The sequence below is a fragment of the Macrobrachium rosenbergii genome, chromosome 51 (assembly GCF_040412425.1).
Source record: "Macrobrachium rosenbergii isolate ZJJX-2024 chromosome 51, ASM4041242v1, whole genome shotgun sequence".
Lineage (NCBI taxonomy): Eukaryota > Metazoa > Arthropoda > Malacostraca > Decapoda > Palaemonidae > Macrobrachium > Macrobrachium rosenbergii.
The window spans coordinates 21850119-21875912 of record NC_089791.1 but is presented as its reverse complement, the minus strand read 5'-3'; the positions used below and the strand labels follow the sequence as shown (position 1 = coordinate 21875912).

Below are 25794 nucleotides of genomic sequence, written 5' to 3'. Positions count from 1 at the left end.
CCCAGGAGTTGTATTCTACCTGTGCTTATAAGACCTTGCATTTTGTATTGTTTTCTGCTCATAAAGCTTATGTACAGGAGAAAGTCTCCTACATAAAAGGTGATGGCTTTCATTCAAGTACAGTAGGAGCAAAAAACAAATTTTTAGTAATTTTTTATTTCCTTAGATATGCAAACCAGATCTTTTTATTGTAATCCCTCAACCACCCCATGCAATCCGTGGTGCAGAAGGAAAAGCACTTGATAACTGCTGGTGAGTTGGGGCTTCACCCACTAGTTAACTGCCTTCTTACCAAGTTTCAGTGATAAATTCCAGCTTACGGTGAGGAATAATCCTACATGAAAGGCTCTGGTTTGCATGCGTAGGACAAATACAAATTGCGGTAAAGTTTGTGATATTTTCATGCATGATTTGCTGCCTTCTCGAACAGGTCAGGAGGCTTTACTACCCAACCAGGTTAGAATTTTATCCTCACATAGGTTTGGCTAGTATGTATTCCTGTTGAAATGTCAGTTTTGTTTGTATTGTCATGTGTTTTAAACAAATTTTATATTGACTTTCATATGGAAAGCAATATCAAATGTGTTCACAGCACATGAAAATACACTTGAGAAAGCATATACTGTATTAATATTTTTGTTTTGAAACAACAGCTGGAAATTTTTGACAGCATTATAAAAAGGGCCTAAAACCCAGGTATTCTCCAAAGGAGTAAAAAGCAAGCAAACAGAGAACCCTGAGCCATGTAAATGAATAATGAAGTTTATCAGTTTCCAGTTGATTCATTATCTTGTATATTTTCTGTTGATTAAATTTGCCAACTTCCTTGGTCAATTTCTTGCTGTATATAATTTTTTGGTTTCACATTGCCTTTGTTAGCAATGATTACACTTCATTTTTACCAAGCCCAAGTAATAGGGAGGGTTAGAGGGTTTGTCAAAACCAATTATGAAATGACCCATTCAAATGAAGGTAGAACGCAAGATAGAATTGGAGGAAGCTTATTAAAAAACAATTAACCCAAAATGGGCTTAAGATGAGAAGAATTTAGGATGGTTTTATTTTGTGCAGTATATTTGATTTTCTTTATGCATTCCAATATATAATTTAATGGTTAACAATGATGCCCCAAATTTTGGGATACATTGTTTGTCTACATATTCTTAGAGTGCTAGAAATAGTTATTTAGGATGGTTTTCTGATTTCTCAAGTTTTTTCATTCTAAAAAGCATGCACAAAATATACACTGTATCCTAATAGTTGATAAGTTACATGACTTGTATATTGTATGAAATTCAATGTGGTTTCTGTTTTGGCCGTCACTGTCCAGATGACAGGTAGGCTTACCATTGTTTTCAAGTAACCATTGTTCCTATAGTTGCCGACAGACTTCATTGTTCATTTACATGGTCAGGGTTCCCTGTTGGCTTGTCCTTTATTCTTATAGACTTTATACATGGGACACACAACATTATTATTATTACAATAATTGTTGATAAATTTGTGTATTCGCTGTTAGATGCCTGCAGTTGCCCGTAACTAGTATTGTCTTATACAGTATGTGATAGTGAGCACCTAACTTAACATCCATCTTGTAAATGATAGACCTTGGATCATATTTTTGAAGAGAGAGAGAGAGAGAGAGAGAGAGAGAGAGAGAGAGAGAGAGAGAGAGAGAGAGAGAGTTAAATTTTTGGTTCACTTTAAAATTCCATACAGTAACTTCTCTGCTATCTTTACACCCACTGTTACATCTACTGTATAACACTATTGATACTGTTTCAAGTTGGGAAGGTTTAGGATTACCAATAAATAGGTCTGTCATTCTCAAACACTTTAACTTGAACTGGTAGTGAGTGAAGACTGAAAGTATGGCAGGGTAAGCTTGCATGTTGCATGGTCTAATTCATATAGTATGAGAGAAGGTGAATGCTGTGTACTGATTGATTGAGAGATTTCCTTGGGCAGTGGAGTGAAGCATGGATACAATGAATTGACATCAAGTCTCTCCATAACTGTTGTAGCATCAGTCTCTCCCTGTCAGTTACCATACCTACTGTACTTATGACCTTGGTTTCTCTCTCTGACAACATACTTAAGAGTCTTGCTGTGTTGGAAGCACTAGCTTTTGTGTCCATGCCCTATGGTTTATTTGGTCTATGAGGTTAGAGAAGGTTCTGTTTCCTTAGAATTCACTGGGGTCACTCCTTACCCGTGACATTGTGACACCTGGTCCATGTGTCAGTGTTGATGAGGTGCTTCCTGGCCAAGAGGAAGTGTAGAATTTTATAACCATTTGGCCACATAGAGAATCAGATGTTAAAATTATTTCATAGTATACTATCCTAGACTAAAGATGTATGAAGTTGAGAGCTAGGGGGGAGAGAAATATACTGAATATTTATCCATAGTTTAATGTACCTCCATAGTTTAATGTACCATGTATTACTGTTAGTTTACTGAAATTGTCTTTTTTTATATTTGCCATGGTTAGGCTCCCAGACTCCTCGCAATAGCTGTTTTTCATGAATGCAGGCTATAGTTAGTTCACCACAGTAGGTACTACAAACTTGTTATAAGTCCTGTGTTTACCCCTGTGGAGACTAACAGTGTTTAAGAACAGCAGAACATCATACAGTTGTGGAAATAACTTATAAAAAAAACTCCAAAGTACAATAATTTTTTCAGAGTAACCCTTCAAGACCAAAGGCAATGGCCACAGCTAACCTTATCTGCCTTAATGCACTACAGTATGGTAAAATCTACCAGAGGTTACATTGAGTACATTCTATACCTTTACAAATAAAACCAGGAAACACAATCTTTTAGCATGAAACTAATGCCCAAAACACTAAAATTACCTTATGTAAAATGTGATGCAGTTGCCAAGTACTGTAGTTAAACTTTTTTTTATTCCAATGACACACATGTCAGTAAATTTGTAAACTCACAGCTAACATTATTTTCCCTATGAATATACAGATATGATCCTTTTTTAAGCATCGGTATCAATCATAATTTATGTGAAATGCATGAAATATACATTTAATTTTGCAATGCTGAGCTCAAAGCACGATGTGACAAGGTTCACAGTGCTATCAGTGACAGTGCAGACAACTTGCCACTCGAAGGGGTCATCATAACTACCTGTACAGCATACATAGTAGTTCTAATAGGCTCAGCAGTTATAAAAAAATTTTCAAATTAGAAATATAAGTTACAGTACAAAGAGTTTCCTTGGAATTTTGAAGTTTTATGCTGTTCAAACTGTCTGTATGCTGTGGTAATGATCCATAGGTCTAACATAAAAATCTAAGGATCCTGAAATATAGTCTAGTTTACTAAAGGATTTATTTTTAGAGATTACCGGGTCTTTGAAGAATAAGATATGATCATTCTTTAGATGTATCAAAAAATTATTAATTTGAATAATTATTAGTATAAATGTCAGGGCCTGTGCAACAAAGAATGTTAATAAAAGTCCTTCTGCATGATTTTCTGTATAATTGATAAGGTAATCTGAAGTGTGAGAATGTGTAGATGACTTCATATGCTTTCCTGCCACAATTTATTAGTATAGAATTGTGAATGTTAAGGGTAATGTTTTTTCAGTAAGTAGAGAAAACTAACACAATTAGGCTAAGGAACAAAACCTTGGGTGCATCACACCCAAGCCATGCCCACCCATTGACAATGGTGGATGCGTTTTAGTTACAGTATAATACTTTTTGTATTTACGTTTTTTTTTTCAGTGCTGAAGCGTCAAAGTAGTCAAATAGGACTTTTTAAAATTTTATGGTTGCAATTATAGCAATAACTTAATGTTATGAAAACTATTTTTTATTTTCTCTTATCATTTTAATATTTGAACCTAGGCTTTATAAAGACTCTTTTTATCAGATGCTTCAGTGCTGCATGAACAAAAGTTTTGAAAATTTTTCATAAATGGTTTTCTAAATATGGCTACACTTAATATTTTATTACAATTTTGATATATGTGATGGATTTTATTCTTGTGAAACATACTTTAGTCCTATTTTGTAAGCTAAATGTGTTTTTGCATTGAAATAAGAGATAGATATGTTGTGTGTTAGTTGCCAGCTAGTGAATTTTGAACAAACTCCTATGCAGTCATGTAGCATTACTTTTGAGTATAGTGTACAATGCAGGCAGTTTTTAAATTCCAGTGTTTATTATAGGTATTATACTGAATTTTGAATTATATATACAGTATGTTTATACATAATGCTCTACTGTATTGTGTACATTTGCTGGTATGTTTTCAGTGTGTTTTTTTTTTGTCATTTTCACTTGTGTAATTGTAAAGTACTTACCCTTGGAAATTCATAAAAAGAAAAAGGTATACTGTACTTATAACATCTATACACTTGTACAACCCAGTAGTGTGTGAATACCAGAGAGAGAAAGAAAATGTAGAAGCCATACTGTGCAATAACAATCATTAGTACTTGCTGCAGAGTACTGTAAATTATTCATTTTTTTTTACAGTGAATGCACAAAGTGGTTGACTGTATAGTATAGTGTACAGAAAATTAGTTGTGCATTATTCTGTGTCCACTGTAGAGGTACTGTACAGGGAGTTCCACATGATTCTAACTAATATTAATTTTTATTGTTATTTTTGACTGGTAGCATAATAATGAGCATTTGCAAAATATACTGTGCAAACTAGTCTTGGGTTTGAGCGTACAGTATGTTAGCCTTTTAGTTTACCTTTTAGATTTTTCTCATAATATTTACAGTACTGTGTATGTTTAATAAACATGACCCTAGTGACTATCTTTGCATCATAATGAAGAGTTATGCACTTTTCAGGGGCCTTGAATTTAGTGGATCCCTTATCATGGATTTTGCCAATAAGTGGACAACAAGCAAAACAAGGTAACTTTAAAAATATGCAGTACACTGTATCTGCTTTGGTGATTAACATACAAGTCTGACGAATTGTTGGTGTATGTTGACACACACTGTTCTTCAACCCAGGATAGTTGCACTGTACAATTACAGCAGCCTCATTCTTTTTTTTGTGACTAAAATTGTCAAAAGAATTAGCTGTGTTCTCAGTTCTCTGACTGATCCTTTATATTGTGAATGCATGTTTGTGTTCATTTCACTGTATTGCAGCCACATTGTGTGCTCGTAGCAGGTAACTGGAGATTAAACTGATTATTTGCGCTGTTATCATTGCTGTATTTACAAAAAATATGCCTTTGTGAGCACTGAACCAAACATAAGTTTCTGACAGTTGCGCACAACTTAGATCTTCTCAACAAGATAGATATAATGTAGATTGTGATCAAGCTTTGTGATTCTTTGGGGTAAGAGACAGACAATGATAATGCAAAACAAGGTAAAGAAAAATTCCATGAATCTGCTAAAAAAAAAATAGTTGACATGCTCCCAAGGAAGGTATGGTCATTGGAAAGCCAATGCTTTGTATCATAGTAAGCATTAGATGGATGATGATGCTGTGTATTGATGGTTTGTGCAACGATATGACTTAAGGATATTAGTGAGGAGCTAGAATTGGACATGGTGGCTGTAAATTTTGCCAAGGTAATAAAATTACTGTACGTTTTAAAAATTTAAAATTTTAATTTTCAGATGGGTGGTTCTGGAGATTTAGTAAAAGTATCGTAAACAAGAAGGTACTAGTGAAGCAGTGAGTGCTCTGACCATGGAGATTGTGCCATCCTGCAAAAAACCTGGGATGTCATACAAAACAACCACCGGGGTTTAAGGCAAGTGTATAATTTTTATGATACTGGCCTTTTTTTTGGAAGTCTGTCCTCCAAAATATGTAAGTGTTGCAAAGGACATATGATGTTTGTGGAATGGCACAACATAAACAGTTCAACTCTGTGCTATGCTCTGCCATATAGATGTCTCCCATTGTCAGAAAACATATATTGTTGGCTGATCTAGTTACCCAAGGGCTATAAGACATTGTGCTCATGCCAGTGCATTGATACTTGTCACATAGGCAAGGTTCATGATGTTTAAATATTTTTATCAAAATCTTAGTTGTACGTTTTCGACCATGACTTCCAGGAGATATGCCACCAAGAGGAGGTGATGAATAAATTTTCATGATTGAGTCAGGATACCAAATGGGAGAGAATGGTTGAGAGTCTGAACCATTACAACATCCAGTCAGCTTTGTCAAGCTCGCATGGTGTTTGGAACTTACTCAAGGAGCAAACATTGGCCAATGCCTAGATAGATGAACTACTACATGACATGGCATTTTGTTGCCCAACCCCTCTCTCATTAAGGTAAGAGTCAACTGAATTTTTATCATGAAGTTCATTATGTAAATATGAATGATATACTTCAGGGCTAGGATTCTCTCTATGCTGAGGTAAAAAAAGATTCTTAAATTGTATTGTTAATGAGGGATAGTAGCATGATTTAGTCTCCGAAAGGGTTAAAATCCATTGGTTTGAAGTGTTAACAGATACTCATTGCCTTATTTTTAGTCACAAAATGTAATTACAGTACTACTTTACTGTGCCATACAGTATGTATTGATTGGTTGTATATGGTAATGGTGACTGCAATCAGCTAATAATGAGACTCTTTGTTGGATGAGTCGGTAGAGCTGCAGACTGTCACTTGATGGGCTGGAGTTCAATTCCCCGGCCAGCTGATGAAGAGTTAGAGGAATTTATTTCTGGTGATAGAAATTCATTTCTTGCTATAATGTCGTTCGGATTCCACAATAAGCTGTAGGTCCCATTGCTAAGTAACCAACTGGTTCTTAGCCACGTAAAATAAGTCTAATCCTTCGGGCCAGCCCTAGGAGAGCTGTTAATCAGCTCAGTGGTCTGGTAAAACTAAAGTATACTTTTTTTTTCAGCCAATAATGATGTAATTATGATGACTGTCCTAACAAATAGTTGCTCTCTAAAGTACTTAATGGGTGTAGTTGAAGGAGCAAATATTTGTAGTTGACAGTACTGTATTGTTTTTTAATTTTGTGTTGTGTAAACTATATGCTGTACTTGTGAGGGCAGGCCAGTGTTTGAAGTAGACTAATATGGACAAGGGTATGATGGTCAGGTACAGTGTTTGACTTTTTAGAGTACTGTATACTGTATTCATCACTCCATAGTTGAATCAGGTAAATGAGGTGTTACTATCATCGTGTCACAACTGAAAGTGGGGCCTTGGTAAGATTATCTCCACCCAGACAAAGTGAAATCATTCATTGGAAACCAGAATGAAATGCAATACTGTACTACCTGTTCAACTTTATTGTAATGTATACACACAGATATATATATATATATATATATATATATATATATATATATATATATATATATATATATATATATATATATATGTACATAATACACCAATAAATTACAGTTGTATGAGGTTCACTGGGCTGATGATGAACCATCTGTGTAGGTTTAAGAAGTAGCTAATGTTGTGGAAGTTATCTGCTAATGTGTTTCATCCACTATTCATCTATGAAAGTGAATGTGGCTTTGACCGATGTATTAACTTTTCTTGGGAACCACTCCCTGGTAGGGGAAAAGGCTTAAATGTTGAGAAACTGTTTGCATAGACGTTTGATTTTGTTTAACTATAAAAACCAGCAGCATTCTGCGTGGAAGGCCAGAGTCCATATAATTAATGGGCTTATGAATTAATTACCTTATTAAAATCTGTATCGTTAAAGCTGTCAAAGAACTCTGCAGCAAATGGTAACGATGTTAAATGGAAGGAAAATCAAAACATTACATTGGAAAGAAAGTGCTTTCTTGATAAACCCTCAGATTAAATTGTTTTGTCGTAAAACATGTTTTTGTCATGTATTAACGTTTAAGAAATGATGTAAGTATTGATGCGAGACGGAATTTAATCGTTTATGGCGACAGCTCATCATATTTCGTTTCATCTTTTAGCATATATCTGAAATTAGGCTATGTACAGAAACTGTAAACTCTGTATTTGCAAAGAAACTCATATAACAAATTATACTCTCCTCCAACAAGTACGAAAATGTAAACAAAGTAACTCATAGCCACATGCAAAGTTGAATCTGGTGGGAAGTTCAATTTACGCGCCTTACGGAAGTATGTTTTCTCTGACGAAGATCTCTCTCGTTTTCTATAGTCAAGGTTCATGGAGGTCGATGACCGTCTCTGTCCCGCTAGACGATGCCAGAGTTCCGGAGATTTACCCTAATTCTTTGACCCAGTTGTCAGATTCAGTGGGGCAACAATCCCAAGTATATAGAGGGGTATTAGAATGTAAATTATATAACGATTCTTTTACACAGATAGAGCGCGAGATTTTGTTGCCGTCTTTGTTTACGTAATCAAATATTTCACTCAAGCTAGACACTTCCATAGATTTTAGATGAGTATCTTTAAAGAAGATGGTCCATTTCCGACTTACGGGACTGGGTAGGTAGAGCCTAGAGAGAGAGAGAGAGAGAGAGAGAGAGAGAGAGAGAGAGAGAGAGAGGTGATATAATTTTTTTTTTTTTTTTCGATAGTTCCGTACATCGCTCTTAGCCTGATGGAGGAACAGTCGTTCAGCAGCGCTATAAAATCATAAACAATTTCTAAATTATAGCAAAAATTAGTTTTGAGATTGTCAAGCTATCGTTATTCACGATTCTTCGCCAAAGGCATTTGTAAATATGCGGGTGCGCATGCGCGCGCGCATATGGGTATGATGCTTTGCTCCACCACGGATATCCATATCGTTTCTGTCAATGGAAGTCGGTGATTTTTGTAGATATATGGCCAATAGCTTTTCCGTAATTTTTGTCTTGTTATTACGAGTAATAATAATGACCGATACTTATGAATTTCTTGGTGAGTTACGTTAGTTTTCAAGTATTATAACAAGACCACAGTCAGTGCTTTTGTTGTTCCTTCTGAGTGCAAGTTCAGTGCACGATGAATGTCATGTAAGTCTGTACGCTTAAGACCTACTTTGTTATGCGGGCGTCACACACACACAACACACGCTTATACATATACATACAACATACATACATATATACAGTATATATATATATATATATCTACTGTATATTATATATATATATATATATATATATATATATATATATATATATATATATATATACATATATATATATACATATATATATATATATATATATATATATATACACATACATACACATATATATATATATATATATATATATATATATATATATCAGGCAAATAAAGGAGTCGATGGCGTCCCTAAATTTTGTTGATAATTTGATATGCGACAAGTTACCTATCAGTAAAACCTTGTAGGGTACAGTGTACTGTTATTTGTGTGTTATTTCCGTTCAGAACACCCTGATTAAAATAAAAATCATCTTAAGAATTATTTCATATTAAAGTAATGGCGGGTATGTTTCTGCTTCGTCTCTTATAAAGTAATTTTGTAGCAATGTAGGCTGGGGGAATACCGTTCATAATGATAACGGTCATTATTATTATTATTATTATTATTATTATTATTATTATTATTATTATTATTATTGTTGTTGTTGTTGTTGTCAGGAGTTTTTGCAGTAGCAATTGTGTGCTTATAATATTTGTGCGAATCGTGACAGCGCATTAATTAATTGTTCTTTTAAAATCATTCCCTTGTAAAAGAAAATTATTTTACCGACTTAATAACACAAGAATGAGGTAACCTCTCTTCTCTTATTGTCTGCTGTTTTGCAAGAGATCTCAATGCGACTCAGCAACTTAGGCGTGTGTCTAACAGGTTTTGCAATAAAAAATTAGTACATTTTGTATAATGCATTACTTAAACAATAAACAGGAGAATATATTTCAACTAAATTGTGACGATGTTGTCACTGGGATTAAAAACGTTTTGATACTAAGTGGAATGAATTCCACCACGTGTACCTACGGGGACAGAATAGAAGAGTAAAATTCGGCAGATGGCATCGTCGCTGGAGGAAACGAAAGACCAGTACCTTCAGTTCCGAGTTGAAGACTTCAGTTGCATATGAGCATTGTTCCAGTGTTGAGCCTTCCCGCGTCGACGAAACGGACCATTTGCCATGCGACTCTTGGAAAATGCAGTTTATATAATTTATATTATGAGGATGACATATAAGGTAGGTTTTAGTGTACGGAAACTTCTCAAAAATTTCCTCTATTAGAAACAGTTATCTTTGGTGAGGTCAAGGCATTTTGACCTCTTCGTCGCTACTTTAGGCATCAGTGCTTGATCACATTTATATAGTTACCTGCTGGATACTTGTCATTCGTTTTTAATATCTATTTATATAGTAGGGTATAACAGAGAAGGAACAGTTATATAGATGCTGAATAGTCGTACTATATTTACTGCCTTATTTTCTTTTGTTGGGCTGTAACCTGCAACGAAGTGTGCGAACTTTTTATATCCTTTTGTTAGCTTATCTTATCATTTGATTTGAGATATCGCTTCAGCTGAACAAAAGTGAAATGAAATAAAAAAAGATAAATCTACATAAAGATACTGAACGTCAGCAGAAAAAATAAAATTGAAAAAATGCAATGAAAAATAGTCGGTCATTAGTGGGCAACACGTATGTGAGCACAAGACTAGACCAATGTGGGAGAGAGTCCCAAGTCCCGTTATCCGTAAACCGGGACGGGGTTGTTCCAAGGAAGGTGTTAGTCAATATTTTGCCAATTCACGCCACGTTCGATTTTAATCCTATTTGTCTCATTCGTTAACATGATCATATGTTTGTGATGAGCTTTAAGTGCTACACGCAGTCACGCACACAGAGATTTGTGGTTAGTACTGGAGCAGTGTAAGATAGCTTTCTAATATGCACTCAGTTTATAAAGTATGAAATGTTCTAAACTGAAAATAGTTGTTTAAATAGTGTTAGTAACAGTATTTGGTTAATTCTGCGTGAACTTACTTCGCACAAAAGAAATCCAGTCCATCTTAGTCGTAAATTAGAGATTAGGTTAATTAATATACTGTGCATTAAGGTAGATAAGTAAGGGAATCCAGGTAGGTACCTAAGTCCTTTGATCAATGTGCTGCCTTCAGATAAGCTTATGCAGTTTTGTCTGTATTAGTCAAAGGAAGCGAATACTTGACCCCGACCTCCCCAGTTTCACCTTTTGTAATTTTGTTTTCTATAGTGTGAATATTTTAAGTATGTAATCGTTTTGATGTTAATATTTTTTCATATTTAACAGTTCTTAAGATGCCGAGTTAATTTAAGTTACATGTGTCATCAAAGATCGTGCCGATGATTAGCTTCCTTCCTATTTATGTCGTTATTTGTACTGATGTCAACTTTATTTCAATAAAAAGCACGTTGCCGGTTAGTATATTTTCCATATATTTTCCCCTAAAACTAAAAAATCGCCGCACAGTCAGCACTTGGGTAATATAGTTAATGTTATTTATACTTCGCATATTGTTATTGAGATTACACTACAATAATTTTGTTATATTTATCGTTATTTAATGCTTTTAGTTTTTGCTCCACGGGCCCCATTTCGACCCACTGCCCTGAAAGCAGACCCTTGATGGCTGCTGCAGGTTTCTGAGCATTGGTTAATAGGATGAGGCTGCTAGCCCATCCTCATACAGCGTTTTATCACATAATTAAAATCTTTTATATTTCCAGGTGAAGGATGTATGTGAGCGAGAGCAGCCGTTCACTCCACACGACTGAACTGACTGATGTTCCAGATCTTACCGAATTAGGGTGGAAGACGACTTCCTGGAAAGTAAAGACTATATGATGATGAAATGAACAACCACGATAACTGTAGAGGGAGACATTTAATCCCATGTCGCAAGGTCAAGATGGAATAGCACTCGTGTTCTGATGCTCAACTGTTGCTTGATGTGTTCGGGAAAATAAGTGTTTGGTGTTATGTTATCTTTTAAATATTCTATTCTATCCTGAGTGCCTAATTGTAGCTCTTGCGCTTTTAGCCTGATATGAATTGCAACTCGGTACATAAAAATTGACACGTAATGAAACCAGATCAGGACGAATGCAGCAAATATCCGTCCATAAAATAAAGCAAAATGTTTTCCATGAGACGAAATTTCAGAAAACCCATTGGACTGGCTTTCCTTTTCGTGTTTTTTTGGACCTTTGTTGTTCATGACGATGAATATCACGAAGAGGATGGCGAAAACCAAGAGATTCTCCAAAGAAGTGTCCAGAAGATTAATACCTCTCCTCGGGACATTCAGAGGCGCAGAAATGTGGAAGACGTCATATTTGCTCAGGGTATCCTGATAGCGCGTTCGATTAGCACAGTGCCGCAGGGTCATAGTGAATTAGTTCCACGGTCTGAAAGTGACGTAAGCGGAAGTACGAAAACAATTGATGCTAGTTTACTCAAGAATGGTTACAGTGCTAAAGATGACGCTGAGTTTCGTGGAAAAGGGCTGAAGGGAACAGCAAGCAGGATAGAAGTCGACGAAAACAGTGATCAAGATATGTTGGAAGCTGAAAACTATCCTGTCAGATATAAAAACTCGATAGATGAGCCGCAAAGACTGGAACGTGGTAACCCACCTGCCATGAAAGATGTCAGTTCTTCCAAAGGCTCATTCAAGGAAGGTCATGGTCGTAGATTTCCTCCGGCATGGATGCGTATCACAGATGATATCTACACCTACAGTGCCTTCTGGGATGACCGGGAACAGTTGGATGAAGGTCCCGTGGCTCGCATCTTGGGCATCCTGAGACTGAAGAACGAAATCATGCACGAAGAGAACAAGTTCTTGTGGAAAGGAACTGTCAAAGAGGAACTTCTGAACTGCACGTGCTTATTATGGTACAGGGGTGAAAGGGAGGCCCATGTGGGAGTTCTGAAAGCTCATGTTTTCGATGAAGGACGAAAGGTATTTGGTGGTACGTTCTTCTTCTGTTATCCTCAAGGAACCAACAATACGGAGAAACGTCAAGTAGAATCGAGGGGGACAAATGTCAAAGAGATAGAATCAAGACCGTATGCTGTTTCACTACATCCTCACAGTACAGTTGATGCCCCCCATAAGCTCATTTATTTGAATCACAATCCGGTGAGGAATGCCCATCATCCTGTGAAAGATAACAGCTCAGCTGTGTGTGTCCGAGCGTTATTTGGACCTTATGATGATGTTAGTGGAATTGCGCAGTTTGTGTCCTATTACAATTCTGTCTTGAACGTGTCTCATTTTTACTTTTACGATTTGGCTATTGCCCCTCAAGTACATGAGCTCATAGAATCGTATAGAGATTTGGGTCTTGCATTCGAGGTCTTTCCGTGGAACCTGCCCACAAGTGAATGGGAAGAGTTGTGGGACATGGGATCTCTCATATCCCTGAACGACTGCGTGTACAGAAGCTCTGGTAAACATTCTTTCGTTGCAGTTGTGGACCTCGATGAGTTCATTGTACCAAAGAAGACCTTCCGTAGTCTAGAGGAGCTCTACAGAAATGTCCTGAATTTCAGAAAGGGTAACCATGGTGATGCCGTTTTGTTTTCAAATGTATTCTTCTGTTTAGACTTTAAGGAACCCAGTTCGCCCACTAACAAAAACGAAAGCTTTCCCATTTTCAAATACACGAGAAGAGAATCTCGACTGTGGCCTCCGAAAACCCGCTCGAAAATGCTTGTCGTCCCAGAGGCTGTAGTGACTGTTGGACATCACATGGTGCACGGTTTCGTGTCGAAGACCCTCACGAACAGGAGCTCATCAAAGCTCTTTGCCGTACTGCATCACTACAGGGTGTGTGAAGATATCCACCTGGGGATGTTTGGTACCGGCAAGGAGGTACTCGGTGAATCCACTGTGAGGGACCTTTCAATGCTGCAGTACAAAAAGGTGACAATGAACTCAAAAACTATGAAATTGTTCAAAAAAAAAAATTTATTTAACGACTCGTAAAAGGTAATTCCTAGTCACAATTAGTCAGTATTCCTGATTATTGCAACGCAAGTGTGTACTGATTTCTGTGCAATTTGCAAATTCTGGACGACCTGTTATTACAGGGAATCGAGAGAGAATTTTGTAACGACTTCACAGAAAGACCAGTTTTGTTAAAATGTCCAAAATAATCAGTGTTATTAATGAATTACCAGTGTATACTTTTTCGTGACCCAAAATAAAACTCAACAAAGAAAATGTTTGTATAAAGGGAATCTGTTCGTGAATATCGTAACTCCATCCCATATTAACCAGTTCATCTTTTGTCACACTGAGTCATAGTTTTTCCAGATCTCAGCGGGATGTAGGGGTATAGTGGGTAGTGTCGTGGCATGCCACTCAGATATCGCAGGTTCGCGTCTCCCCCAGAGCGATGAAAAATCACTGGCTCTGTATCATGATCAGTTGCAGCTGTAGTGCGTGGTCTGCAGTGGGAGGTCGAAACCAACATTCTTTAGAAGCTTGAATTTCAAGTCAATGACCCCTGTGTGCTTGTCCCATGTGAATAGTTTTTATTTACTGAACCAGTAATTTGCATTGGAATTTCTTCCACTGAAGCAGATGTGTTTTCCTACACGCCGAAAGTTTTTTTTTAAAGTCTCGGCTTATATTTGCTCAACGACGTGAGTGAATTTCTTGAAAAGGTTGACAAATTATAGCTGTGAGTCATGAAGTTTTTGGGAAGCAAATGTCTAATAATCAACTTAATACTCGTATATATTTTCCTCTCTCTCTCTCTCTCTCTCTCTCCCCACAATTTTCACTAAACCTTGGAGTCATTTCTCTCTCTCTCTCTCTCTGCCACAATTTCCACTAAACCTTGGAGTCATTTCTCTCTCTCTCTCTCTCTCTCTCTGCCACAATTTTCACTAAACCTTGGAGTCATTTTCTCTCTCTCTCTCTCTCTCTCTCTCTCTCCTCACAATTTTCACCAATCCTTGAAATAACTCGACTAGAGTTTTTTTTTTTATTACAGAAAACGAGATTTACCAGTTGAAGAGGATTATTTATGCTTTTCATGTCCGAGGGCCAATCTCGTTGACTGGGTTGACCTAGATAGACCCTAGATTCCTACGCATTCATTATCATTTGAACTTGGATATAACGTTTAGTAGAAAATTATCGAGATTTCAGGTCTGAAAAGATAAATTTCAAAACAAGACAGTACAAGTCCCCCACTTGCCTTTTCTTCTTTTAACTTTTCGCTTTATCATTTTTTGGAAGCTTGAATTTCAAGTTAATGGCCCTGAGGGCTTGTTCCATACGAATAGGTACATCTGAATAATAATAATAATAATAATAATAATAATAATAATAATAATAATAATAATAATAATAATAATAATAATAATTTTGAGCAATTCTGTATAGTTTCAAGATGCCACTGAATGCGTAGTTCTTGGACACCCTTCATCTCCCTCCTTGCATGGGGAACTGATCGACTGACTGATCTTTCTGTAAATATCAGCGTTTTAACCATAATGTTGTTTCAGTCAGTCATCAGACTAGGATTTTTACTTTGACTTTTATTTTGACCTGTTGACTGTGATAAAATGCGATCTATTTTGTATTTTTTATTTAATCATACTGGTGCCAATTACTTGTAATGAATTTAGGACGCTCAAGCTTTCTGTATTTATGACATTTGCGACTGATATTCTCACCAGAAAATACACCACGTTAACTAAATGTAAACCTTCAGGTCTGTTTTCGCAGGAGAGAGATCCAAAAGAGAATTTCTTTTTCCTCTCGTCTATGTACAAAGAAAATTAAGGCAAAGATTATATTTTTCATTGAAATAAAAGAAAATTCTAACACTCTCGGGTTTTATTTATTCTCATCATCATCATCGTTTATGCTTACTTTAGGAGGTAATGTATTATGAAAGCAACTTATTGAGTTAACACAATAAATGACGTAAGACATGTCATTCGCTTCAGTGGAGAGGAAAACAGGGTGGCAATGCATGTCAGCGTTGCCACTTACACTGGTGTTTGTATGTATAATATACATATATATGATATACTGTATATATGATGAATGAATTTTATCACATCACCGTGATTCAGGCCTTGTGGTTTAAGGTGTCACTGCAGTCCTGTGTTCTTGTTCTTCCGTGGTTCGAGCCCACGAGACGACGAACTGATTATCAACTAAAAAAATTCCCCTTCGGGTAACATATATGAAAATATATTATTTCCGAAGTAGAGAGAATTGGATATTGAAGGACATTTGTATTTTTTTTCTCTACGTTCTTAGGCTTCTGTGTAACTTTTAATGTGATCTTAATTATCCAAAAACTGTCATTGGTTTTAATTATTGTGATTTATAGAATATTTATTTAACTTCTTGTCAAGTTTAAAAAGTTGATTAAAGAATTTTCAGAGCACTTGGACGTTCTGTAGCATCCAAGGTTATTGCATAAACTGCGGTTTTTGGTTAACCATAAGTTATTTGTAGCATGCAAGCTCCGGTTTATAGCAACTACAGTAATACCAATTCAGAGAGGTCAGTCATTAATGATTAACCTCTACGGTGCAGTTTATCCAAGCGGGCTCCAGTGACAGCCTTTCAGCGCGGGCTCTTGCTCCCGGAGCAGCCCTAAGTTCACTATCTTCTTACATCTTGCCCTTAACTATACGAAACGAACTTGGAACTGGAACACGAGTGCAATCCTTGATGTTATCTATAAAGTGAAGATGGCAAAGCTTGTAAGGGACCGCTTGGTGGTCTTACGGGCACACGTGTGTGTGAATCATCCGTCGGACAAAACAAGACGACAAAGCAGGCCGCTCTCTCTCTCTCCCTCCCGTGCGTCAGCTGCCATCGCTCCAAGGAAGGTAACTTCTACCATACAATATTCCCGTCTATCTCTCTCTAACCATTGTTGTCTCGATTCGTGTACAATCACCACTACTTGCATTGCCATGCAAGCACTCCGATCATGTTCCACGGAATCTTCTGTGTCAAACTGTGTATGCTTCTGTTTGTGAAGACGCCAAACGTCTCGCCATTTCACATATATTATGCTACTGCATTGTATCCATTAATCTGTCTCGAATCTCATGCAAATGTCCATATGTGGAATTTCCTGGCCTTTCCATTGATATGTGTTTTATCATTGTACGTTTATTATGTCTCTCACAATCGCCATCTGTGTGTCTGTCGACAAGCACAGATGTCCGAAACATAATCTCTGTTTTGCCTTGTGTGTGTGTGGAAACTACTTTGCGGCTCGCACCAGCCAATAACAACTTCGAAGATTCTGTACTTTCATTCAGTAAGGAACCACCAATAAACGTAGCAACACCCAGCCAGTATGTCACTCAAATACCTTCCTTACAAGCTTTTGTTTCAACTGCTTGGTACGTGTTGTAAACCTGTTGAATTTTAAGAAGGGTTTTGATACCAGCAACGCGCTGGAATGATCCATTCAGAATCTAAAGAATGGTTGACTTTTGAAAATGCATGCAATTTGCCACTATACCTGATAAACACGGTCGTAATTTTGAAATGTTTCTATTTGCAAGTAAAATGTTTCTAATGTCTCAAAATGAGACCTTGGTAATTACAAGCTGAAAAAATAAATCAATCAGGAAAGCAGTTTAATGCTATTTTTGTTTTAGTGGGATTTGACTGCTGATATTTGTGGCGTGACGTATAAAAATGACACTTATTTGTTTTTAGTTTTCGTACACTGAGAATGCATCAGTTTGTTCGGCATTTTAAGGCCAACTTCCTTTAGCGTTTCATTAAAGTTTTTATTTACCGTAAAAGTATTGGCTGTCAGTATTCAGCTTTTCTTTGATTTTACGTTAATATTTGTTTACTTCAATTTAAACCCGTAGGTTCAGAAGCACCCATGAACTTCGACAACTTTATCACTACGTAAACGAGATTAACCAGTAAATAAACAGCAAGGACAGTGTCCGATTATCGATCTTTAATCAAACGAAAACTGTTCATGCATGTTTATTTTTTCCAGTAGTGATAAAGTGTCGTGCCATCATTGTTAACTTCGGTAGCTAGATATTACAGCCTTAAAACAAACATTCCCTGTACTTGTCCACGTGAGCATCCGTCTTATTAGGAATCCCTGGCATACTGACATTTCCGTTACCGCATCTAACATAACTGTTGGATGAGTCTCTGGTAAGCACCAGATATGTATGTGTATATATAAACTTAGAAATCACAAAAGTGAACACGTGATTTTGTTTATTAGCTGAAGCCAAAGATGTGTTAAAAATACACGAAAGTACTTGGCACTGTCGTTTCACTTTGAACTCTCCCAGTGGTTTCAGCTAATAATTATATATTATATATATATATATATATATATATATATATATATATATATATATATATATATATATATATATATATGTGTGTGTGTGTGTGTGTGTGGAGAGAGAGAGAGAGAGCAAAAATGGTCCCTGTTTCGTCAGACTTTTTTGGCTACGTTTAGTCCGAAAAATGCAAGCTCAAAATGCTATGCTACACTGGTGAGGATGGTTGTATTCTAAGCCTAGCGAAATGTATCGAATTCGACAGGTGTATGTATGCGCAGGAGGGAATGGACTTAGACTCTTTATCGTGACCATGTAGTTTAGTTTAAACTCACGGTCTAGAGTCCAGTGGTTCCCAACCTTTTTCCTGTCATTTCCCCCTGCACCCAGTGCAGCCCTCCAGATTTCCCCCTTCATGTGTATGAGGGAAAGAGTAGTTAAAACACACTGTGACGACTTACTAATTTATTTTTCCATTATAGACAAATATACTGATAAACAAATAGTTAGACAGAGAGCGGTTAGTTACCCGCCCATCTGCAACAGACATTCTCTCTCTCTCTCTCTCTCTCTCTCTCATGATAAAATACATCTGATATTTTTTTTAGTTAGTAGGTAGTGTAATTATTTCCCCCCTGGTAGCTTCAAATTTCCCCCCAGGGGGAAATTTCCCCCAGGTTGGGAACCACCTTGTCCTAGACCGAGACTTGACTTCACCCCAACCCAGTGTGAGAGTTCGATTCTCCTCACTGTGAGTTGGAGTGTCTTTTGGGATGCAAGGCTTTGTAGTGACGAGCGTATCGGTGAGAAGAAATCAAGTAGTTACCATCATGGTCTAAATATACTTCAACCATAGTTATCATAACCCACCGGCAAGTTCAACTATCACTCGAGAGGCATTTTGCATTCTGTCCTACATTAGTTAACCATGAAGTGATTCATCTTACCATTTTATCTGAATGATTTTCCCATTGCTTGTTCATTTCTCTGTTTTACAGGTATTAATACTATACTTGGTACACGTGAGAGAGAGAGAGAGAGAGAGAGAGAGAGAGAGAGAGAGAGAGAGAGAGAGAGAGAGAGAGAGAGAGAGAGAAAGGGGGCATGGTTGGGGGGGGGGGGCTGTGAATGAAAAGTGCGATAAAGACGTGGAAAACAAAGAACCATTGAATTGGGGTGTGGCTGATGAAGGTCACACAAACACACACACACACACACACACACAGCATTGAAATAAGTGCTACTCATGTTATGAAAGTGAAGACTATGGATGCCGAAAAACTTCACGAGGTAATGCATGTGTGTACAGTATATGTGATGTGATAACGATGCATGTGTCTGGTTTAGCGTGATTCGACCTTAGAGTGCATGGCTCAGTGGAAATCACGATATGAAGATTTGCTAAAAATGACTCATTCGCCCGCCTTAGAACTGAAATGGACTTGCCAAGGGTATGGAGAATTCGGTACAGTAAAATTACAATCGGCCATAAAAGAAATCCAGACTAGTCAGTCAACTCACTGATACTGAAACATTGGTTTCCCGGTCTCCATGGTGTGTCTAATTTTGTGCAAGAACCCTTAAACCAAGGTAGGAACCACTTACTCCACTGTACATATAATTAATTCATTGTGACACCTCTCATTGCAATATTTCCCAGTCCATTCCTTTTATTCTGGTTTTCTGTACACACACTTAGGCTATAGTTTATATTTGTACGAAACGCAGCAATATTGCTACGCATCCCATTCAGCACCTCCACCTTTCAGTTTTCTGTAAAAGAAAACTATTGTGCTGGCTTTGTCTTTATGTCCGCACTTTTTCTGTCCGCCCTCAGATCTTAAAAACTACTGAGGCTAGAGGGCTGCAAATTGGAATTTTGATCACCCACCCTCCAATCATCAAACATACCAAATTGCAGCCCTCTAGCCTTAGTAGATTTATTTTGTTTAAGGTTAAAGTTAGCCATAATCGTGCGCTGCTCATACAGCATTATACTGAGACCACCGAAAGATAGATCTATTTTCGGTGGCCTTGATTATAAGCTGTACAGAAAACTCGACTGCACCGAAGAAACCGCGGCGCACTTTTTACTTTTTTTTTTTTTTGTAAAGACCTAAGTAGAAGAAATGGAGACACAATAAAGGATGGGTCTCAGTCCAGCAGTACATGATACACCCGCCTCTTGAAGGAGAGAATCTTATAAGATTCGAGGTATATACAGCCAAGAGAAAATTTTAGGGAATAACCACTCATGAACACTAGTTTTCTGCTATTCTCTGATTCTACACAAAAAATTCCAGAGCTAACAGACTCGAACACTATCCCATGTCTCCCGTGTCTCTCAAATATCTATCTGAAGCCTTCCTCCACTTCTTTCCTCCGTCCACCTACCCCCGTTCCCATTTAGCGGACTTTAGTACGAAAACATTTCATTAATTTGTGTTCTCATCCATATCAAACTTCACACCTTAACATTGTATGCAAGTTTATGTGTACATTAACATACGTCTTCGAAGCAGAAAACAGTGGGATTCATTAGGTAGTTGCAAGATTTATACTTTGCTGAAACAAAGCATTTTAGATTAAGCTGGCCTTATGCCTACACGGGATTTTGTCCAAAGGCAGGCCGGCAAGTGAGAATAGGCGTTAATGGGAAAGAGAACCTTGGGGGATCGGCCCTACCAACCGAGGCCCGAAGCAAAGTCAGTACAATAACAATTTTAGCAAAGATTTTCACAGTTAGAATTTTTCTAGAATGATCGGAGCTGATACGTAAACAAGTTTATGTTCTGCCAGTGCGTTCTTGCCTAAGGTAATATTGGTAGTTGGTCGGGGGAGGGTGTGACGCCGACAGGCCTATTATTTCGGGGGAGTGGGGTGACTGATGGGAGGGCTGGGGTGCAGGGAGACAGAAATTAATTAATATTAGTTACCGTATATGGCAGTGGGATATATTCATGTTAAAAATAGACATGCTGGGAAACCCGCGTTTGAGAAATAGGCATTACAAACTACCCTTCGACGATAATAAAATTCAAACGTTATGCCGATTTTTATTGAATAAGTATTTTTCAGTGCATATTTATTGAAAATTTTTTAGTCGTGGTATTTGTATCCGGCTGGTAAACTTTATGAACAAACACTAAAAGCATTGATATATATATATATATATATATATATATATATATATATATATATATATATATATATATATATATATATATATATATATATATATATATATATATACATATGTGCATATACGTATTTGCATTCGTAGTATATTGGCATTGTATGCTAGATTTATCCAAGGTCATTTTATTCATTTAGAAAAATTTGAACAAAAACCCTCTTGGAAGACAAGCTTTTAGCCCCAAAAAATCGCACACTTTCATGTTCACGTACCCATTACCCTGAAGGTGTTTATGATCCAACTCTTGAACCCGGTGTCCCAAGCACGTAAATATTGTAATTTCGTCGGATGGCACATGTACTCAATGGCGCTAGTGTATGTTTTTATGGCGGGATTTTAAAGGCCCCGGAAGATTCCCTCCACCGAATAATAGTTTCATGGGATAATACAAGCTAGATATCGAAGTTCAAAATATCAAATAATATTATATGTAAAAGCTTTTAGAATATAATAAAAACTAAAAACCACGTACGCCATTCAAAATAAGATATTAATGCGGGGTTAAGTGACCTCTACCGGTGGTATTAGGGAACTAGTCTCTCTCCCTCGGTAATCGTAAGTTTTCTGCTGAATTTTGTACCCTCGTTATTTCTGCCGATAATTTGTTGAGAAAATTGTCACGGTTTCTAAGGAAACATTTTCTACACACTTGTTCATAAGAAAAAACATGTCTGTAATTTTAACAGTGCCCTAATAGACTGGAATCACCTTTAAAAAAATATTGGAAGAACTGTTGAAGCTTTTCTCAAGAGTTAGTTTGTCCCAGTCATTGATAGAGGCAAGCGCCGTTGTCCATGATGGCAGCAGCTGCAGGACCTGATAGTACCAATTTTGCTCAAAGTTCTGCTTTTGCCGACGCTGTTCAACGCGCCAGACAGGTGAGTAATATGTCTGTAGCTTTATTGGCTTTAGAGGAATGCTATTTAAAAATATTTTCAAGGCTAACACGTGGTTGAAAGTGAGGAGGATGCGAATCCCATCCTCGGCACTTCGAGAAATTCCCGTAGTTGTACTAAAGGGACCTTCATCGATTTTTCGAAGGAATTATTATTTTGAGCGTCTTTCGGCTCGGGATGACGCAAGTGTGGCCGTAGATGACGTCCGTAAGTGTCTGCTTGTGGGTTGAAGTCTCTAAGTGTCGTGGAATGACTTTGGTTTTGAAGATTGGTTAAACCTGACGTCACCAGCGGGTCGACGAGTTTAATGGCGACGCCGCATGGTGTATTTCACTTACACGGTTGTAAATACGTGTTCCTCGATTCGTTGCTGTATTGCAGCCCTTCCGCCGCATTTGGAGTGTTGCGATGTTGGCGTTAGTTGGGTGAGATTTAAGCCTAACAGCTTCCCTTAGTGCATCCTGGCCGAGATCTGAACCGCTAAGCTGCCGAGTCGGAGCACGGGAGCGAGGGTAGGCTTACCGGGGACCGAACAATCCTAAGTTCGTGGCCACGCCACGATTGTGCATGGAGGATTCTGACGAGGGAAGCTTTGGTAGCCCCCAGTCCAATTTCTGCCACGTGAGTAGCCTAGTGTTGGCCGTTTTATGCACTGGTTTAGGCTAAAGCTTAAACTAGTACCGGCAAGCTACCCTTGATCTACTGGTAAGGTGTAGCTTGGGTAGGTAGGCTATTTTTTTTTTTTTAGTTCGGACCTGGAAATACTAGCCTAACGCTTCCATTCAGTCTAAGTGATGACATAGTCTACCCTCCAGTGTTCTGATAGCCTTAATAGGAGGCAAACGATGCCTTTGTTTGCCTGTTTTCTTCTGAAGCTCTTGATTATGGCATAACTGAATATTACTGCTGTGGTTCTCTGGTTCAGTAATTAGGTATCAATTTACGTGCAGAAAGGGACGCCATATATAGTACCGGCCCCTGGCGATGAACATTGAGATATAAGAAGAGAATGTAAATATGAACCCATCCCAAAGGAGTAGCCTAAACATGAGTAAAAGGTGGAAAATATTATGGCATCTGACTGCCAGCAACCAGGTTGTGTTATTAGTCTTCAGTTTTACCTTGGTTAGAAAGGAAAGATTGAAAATTAGTAAAAATCCAGGATATAGGCTAGGCCTACAGTAGGCCAACCTTCCTAACCAACCTTACCTTACCTTATCCTGACAATAAAGGTTTGATGGGGAAAAGTCCAGAAGTTGCGCATGACATTCCTTTAGATTAAAAGGCAAATTGGACACACAAAACAGGGATCCTAACCTACCCTGTTCTGGGGTGACCTGGCCTGCCTGTGGCATCTCCCCTGAATCCCCAAATGTGAGACCATGTAAAACTTTTGCACAGCTATTTTGCAGTAGCCTGTTGGTAGTAATGGTTTACCTGTTCCTCTTTAAACATTCAGACATGGTGGGTTGGAATGTGTTAACCAAGTCTGTGTTTTTGTAATCACGGAAGTATTTGCTTAATCAGCATTAGGACCAAGAAATAGTAACTATCATGACCTTGACTAAAGGTTATTGGAATAAATTGAAGAGTCATGGTACCACTAACTTATACTCAACAATGGGCCACGATGTAGTGAGATCCTGAGGTGTAGCAAATAGGATAATCAATTGGTATGGACAAAGAGTGCAGCAGTCTCAGAAAATGGCTTTTCCCCTGATATGAAATCATGTATCACAGTGACATAATTACAATAGCTAATCAGTATTTCCAGAATTTAAAAAATGGAAAAAGGACAAGCCAAGAAAGAAAATTAACAGGTACCATTGCATAGTCTATACCTCCACCCTCAATTTGACTGAGTTTTAATTGAGTTTTTTTTATCAAAAGCGTCAGTTTTTGACAGGCACAGGGATGTTTACTTGAAGCTTTTTGTGTGTTATAGAATGTATTGCTAACTGACCAGACATCCCTTCAAAGTTCTAGAGGGGTTTTAAATTATTTTCATGGGTATGGTATAGAAGAAAATACCAAGAATGCATGCCATTCTTTATTTGGGCCATTACAGTTCAAAAATATTTTGGTTATTTTATAAAATGTAAGCTGTATATTAGATTTTCATAAAATAGGGGGAATTATATATACAAAACAAAGTAAGTCCTTTATACTTTAAAGATGCTCAAATCCAATTTTTGGATCTGAAAACTAAAATGTCAGAAATTGCATTTTACTGTTATGTAATTTATCGTATAGCTAAAATGGTTTTTTGTTTTATATAAACCTTTGGAATTTGAATGGCAGAGACAAGACCAGAGTTGTGGCTAAATTGTCCAATTCAGCTTCTTGGGCTCAAATACTTCTAACTACAGTAGTATTCACTGCAGATAGGTTAAGGTAATAACTGTAATACTTATTAGGCTACACATAATGTGAGTTAAGTATAAGCATACTATCAAAGGTGGCAGATGTGGACTGCCTGTCAAAAACTAAACCAACTTGTTGAAAACCTACAAATTTTTTCAAAAACTATAGCAGAAAAGTTCGTTTAGCAGAATCCAATACTGTATGCCATTTGTGTGATGAATTGCACTTAGACTTTTAATTATGAATGGTTTTGCTCAAAGTATATTCATATGTACTCTTGGTTATTTTACAAATTCAAAAACTTCTAACTCCATTCAATTCAAAAGGAATCCTGAAGTTAATTGATTTATTTTAATTTTAAGTTGTACACTGCTTAGCCATTTGATGAAATTAAGTGAAGAATTAAATTTAATGAAGCTAGATTAATTCTGTGGCTATTAGTTTGATTTAATTAAAATAATTAAATGAAGGATGAAATGAATAAAGTTTGGTAATTTTGTGGCTACTAGTTTGCTATGATTGCAAGCATTCCTAGATATGCAGTGTAAGGATTTATTGCTGTGTATTTTGAAACTTGTAAATGGTGTCAAGTGTTTTTCATCATACAATGACATCACAAATTTTATGAAAAAGCTGTGTGCAGGCATCAGTAGAAAAGTTTTATTGTGCTTATTCCCTAACCATTTGTAAATTTAGGGATGTTTGCATTAAGGTCCTGATGTCCAAGCATATCCGTTTAGAAAAGCCCTTGCAAAGCCAACGCATTAGTTTGCTGCAGCTGAACTGACATACCAAACAGTGGACATGGATGTCTGGGTCCACGAGCTGCTGTATAATAATAGCTAAGGCAACTCATATGTTGGTTATGGATTGGCAAATATGTAATATATACATTACATTGGCCAAACTCTGCAGCTAGAATAAAAGTTTTTAAACTTTTAATAATTCCTGTTTGAATGCAAACCAGAGCTGTTTGTGTAGGGGTATTCTTCATTGCAAGCTGGAATTGGTACTTTACTGTGGTAAGTATGTTAATTTTGGGGGGGAACCTCCCACCAGGAGCACTTTTTCTGAAGCT

General features: G+C 37.2%; 2 protein-coding genes across 40 annotated transcripts in view; both read left to right on the top strand.

Annotated features, from left to right (window-relative positions):
• The first annotated feature begins 6080 nt into the window (after positions 1 to 6080).
• LOC136833191 (uncharacterized) lies at positions 6081 to 14344 on the top strand. 2 transcript variants are annotated; one of them, XM_067094994.1, is made up of 2 exons: positions 6081 to 6296; positions 11666 to 14344. In XM_067094994.1, the coding sequence occupies exon 2, from the start codon at positions 12076 to 12078 to the stop codon at positions 13930 to 13932; it is 1857 nt and encodes a 618-aa protein (XP_066951095.1). In that variant the 5' UTR covers positions 6081 to 6296; positions 11666 to 12075; the 3' UTR covers positions 13933 to 14344. The 2 variants fall into 2 exon arrangements, with proteins under 2 accessions (XP_066951095.1, XP_066951094.1); XM_067094993.1 differs by lacking the exon at positions 6081 to 6296 and adding an exon at positions 9961 to 10141.
• A 7421-nt stretch (positions 14345 to 21765) lies between these two features.
• The window catches only part of Psi (P-element somatic inhibitor), a 70359-nt gene continuing 66330 nt past the window's right edge, over positions 21766 to 25794 (top strand). For 13 of the 38 annotated variants that reach the window (XM_067094984.1, XM_067094963.1, XM_067094991.1 and 10 more), the window contains exon 1: positions 22196 to 22334. In XM_067094984.1, the coding sequence (XP_066951085.1) occupies positions 22251 to 22334 (84 nt within the window). In that variant the 5' untranslated portion in view covers positions 22196 to 22250. Of the gene's footprint in view, positions 22335 to 22506; positions 22974 to 25794 lie in introns of those variants that run through there. The other 25 variants (XM_067094973.1, XM_067094961.1, XM_067094954.1 and 22 more) reach the window with 11 other exon arrangements.

Excerpts from the sequence above, each read along its gene's own strand:
- LOC136833191 (XM_067094994.1), top strand. The coding sequence starts at position 12,076 with ATGTTTTCCATGAGACGAAATTTCAGAAAACCCATTGGACTGGCTTTC.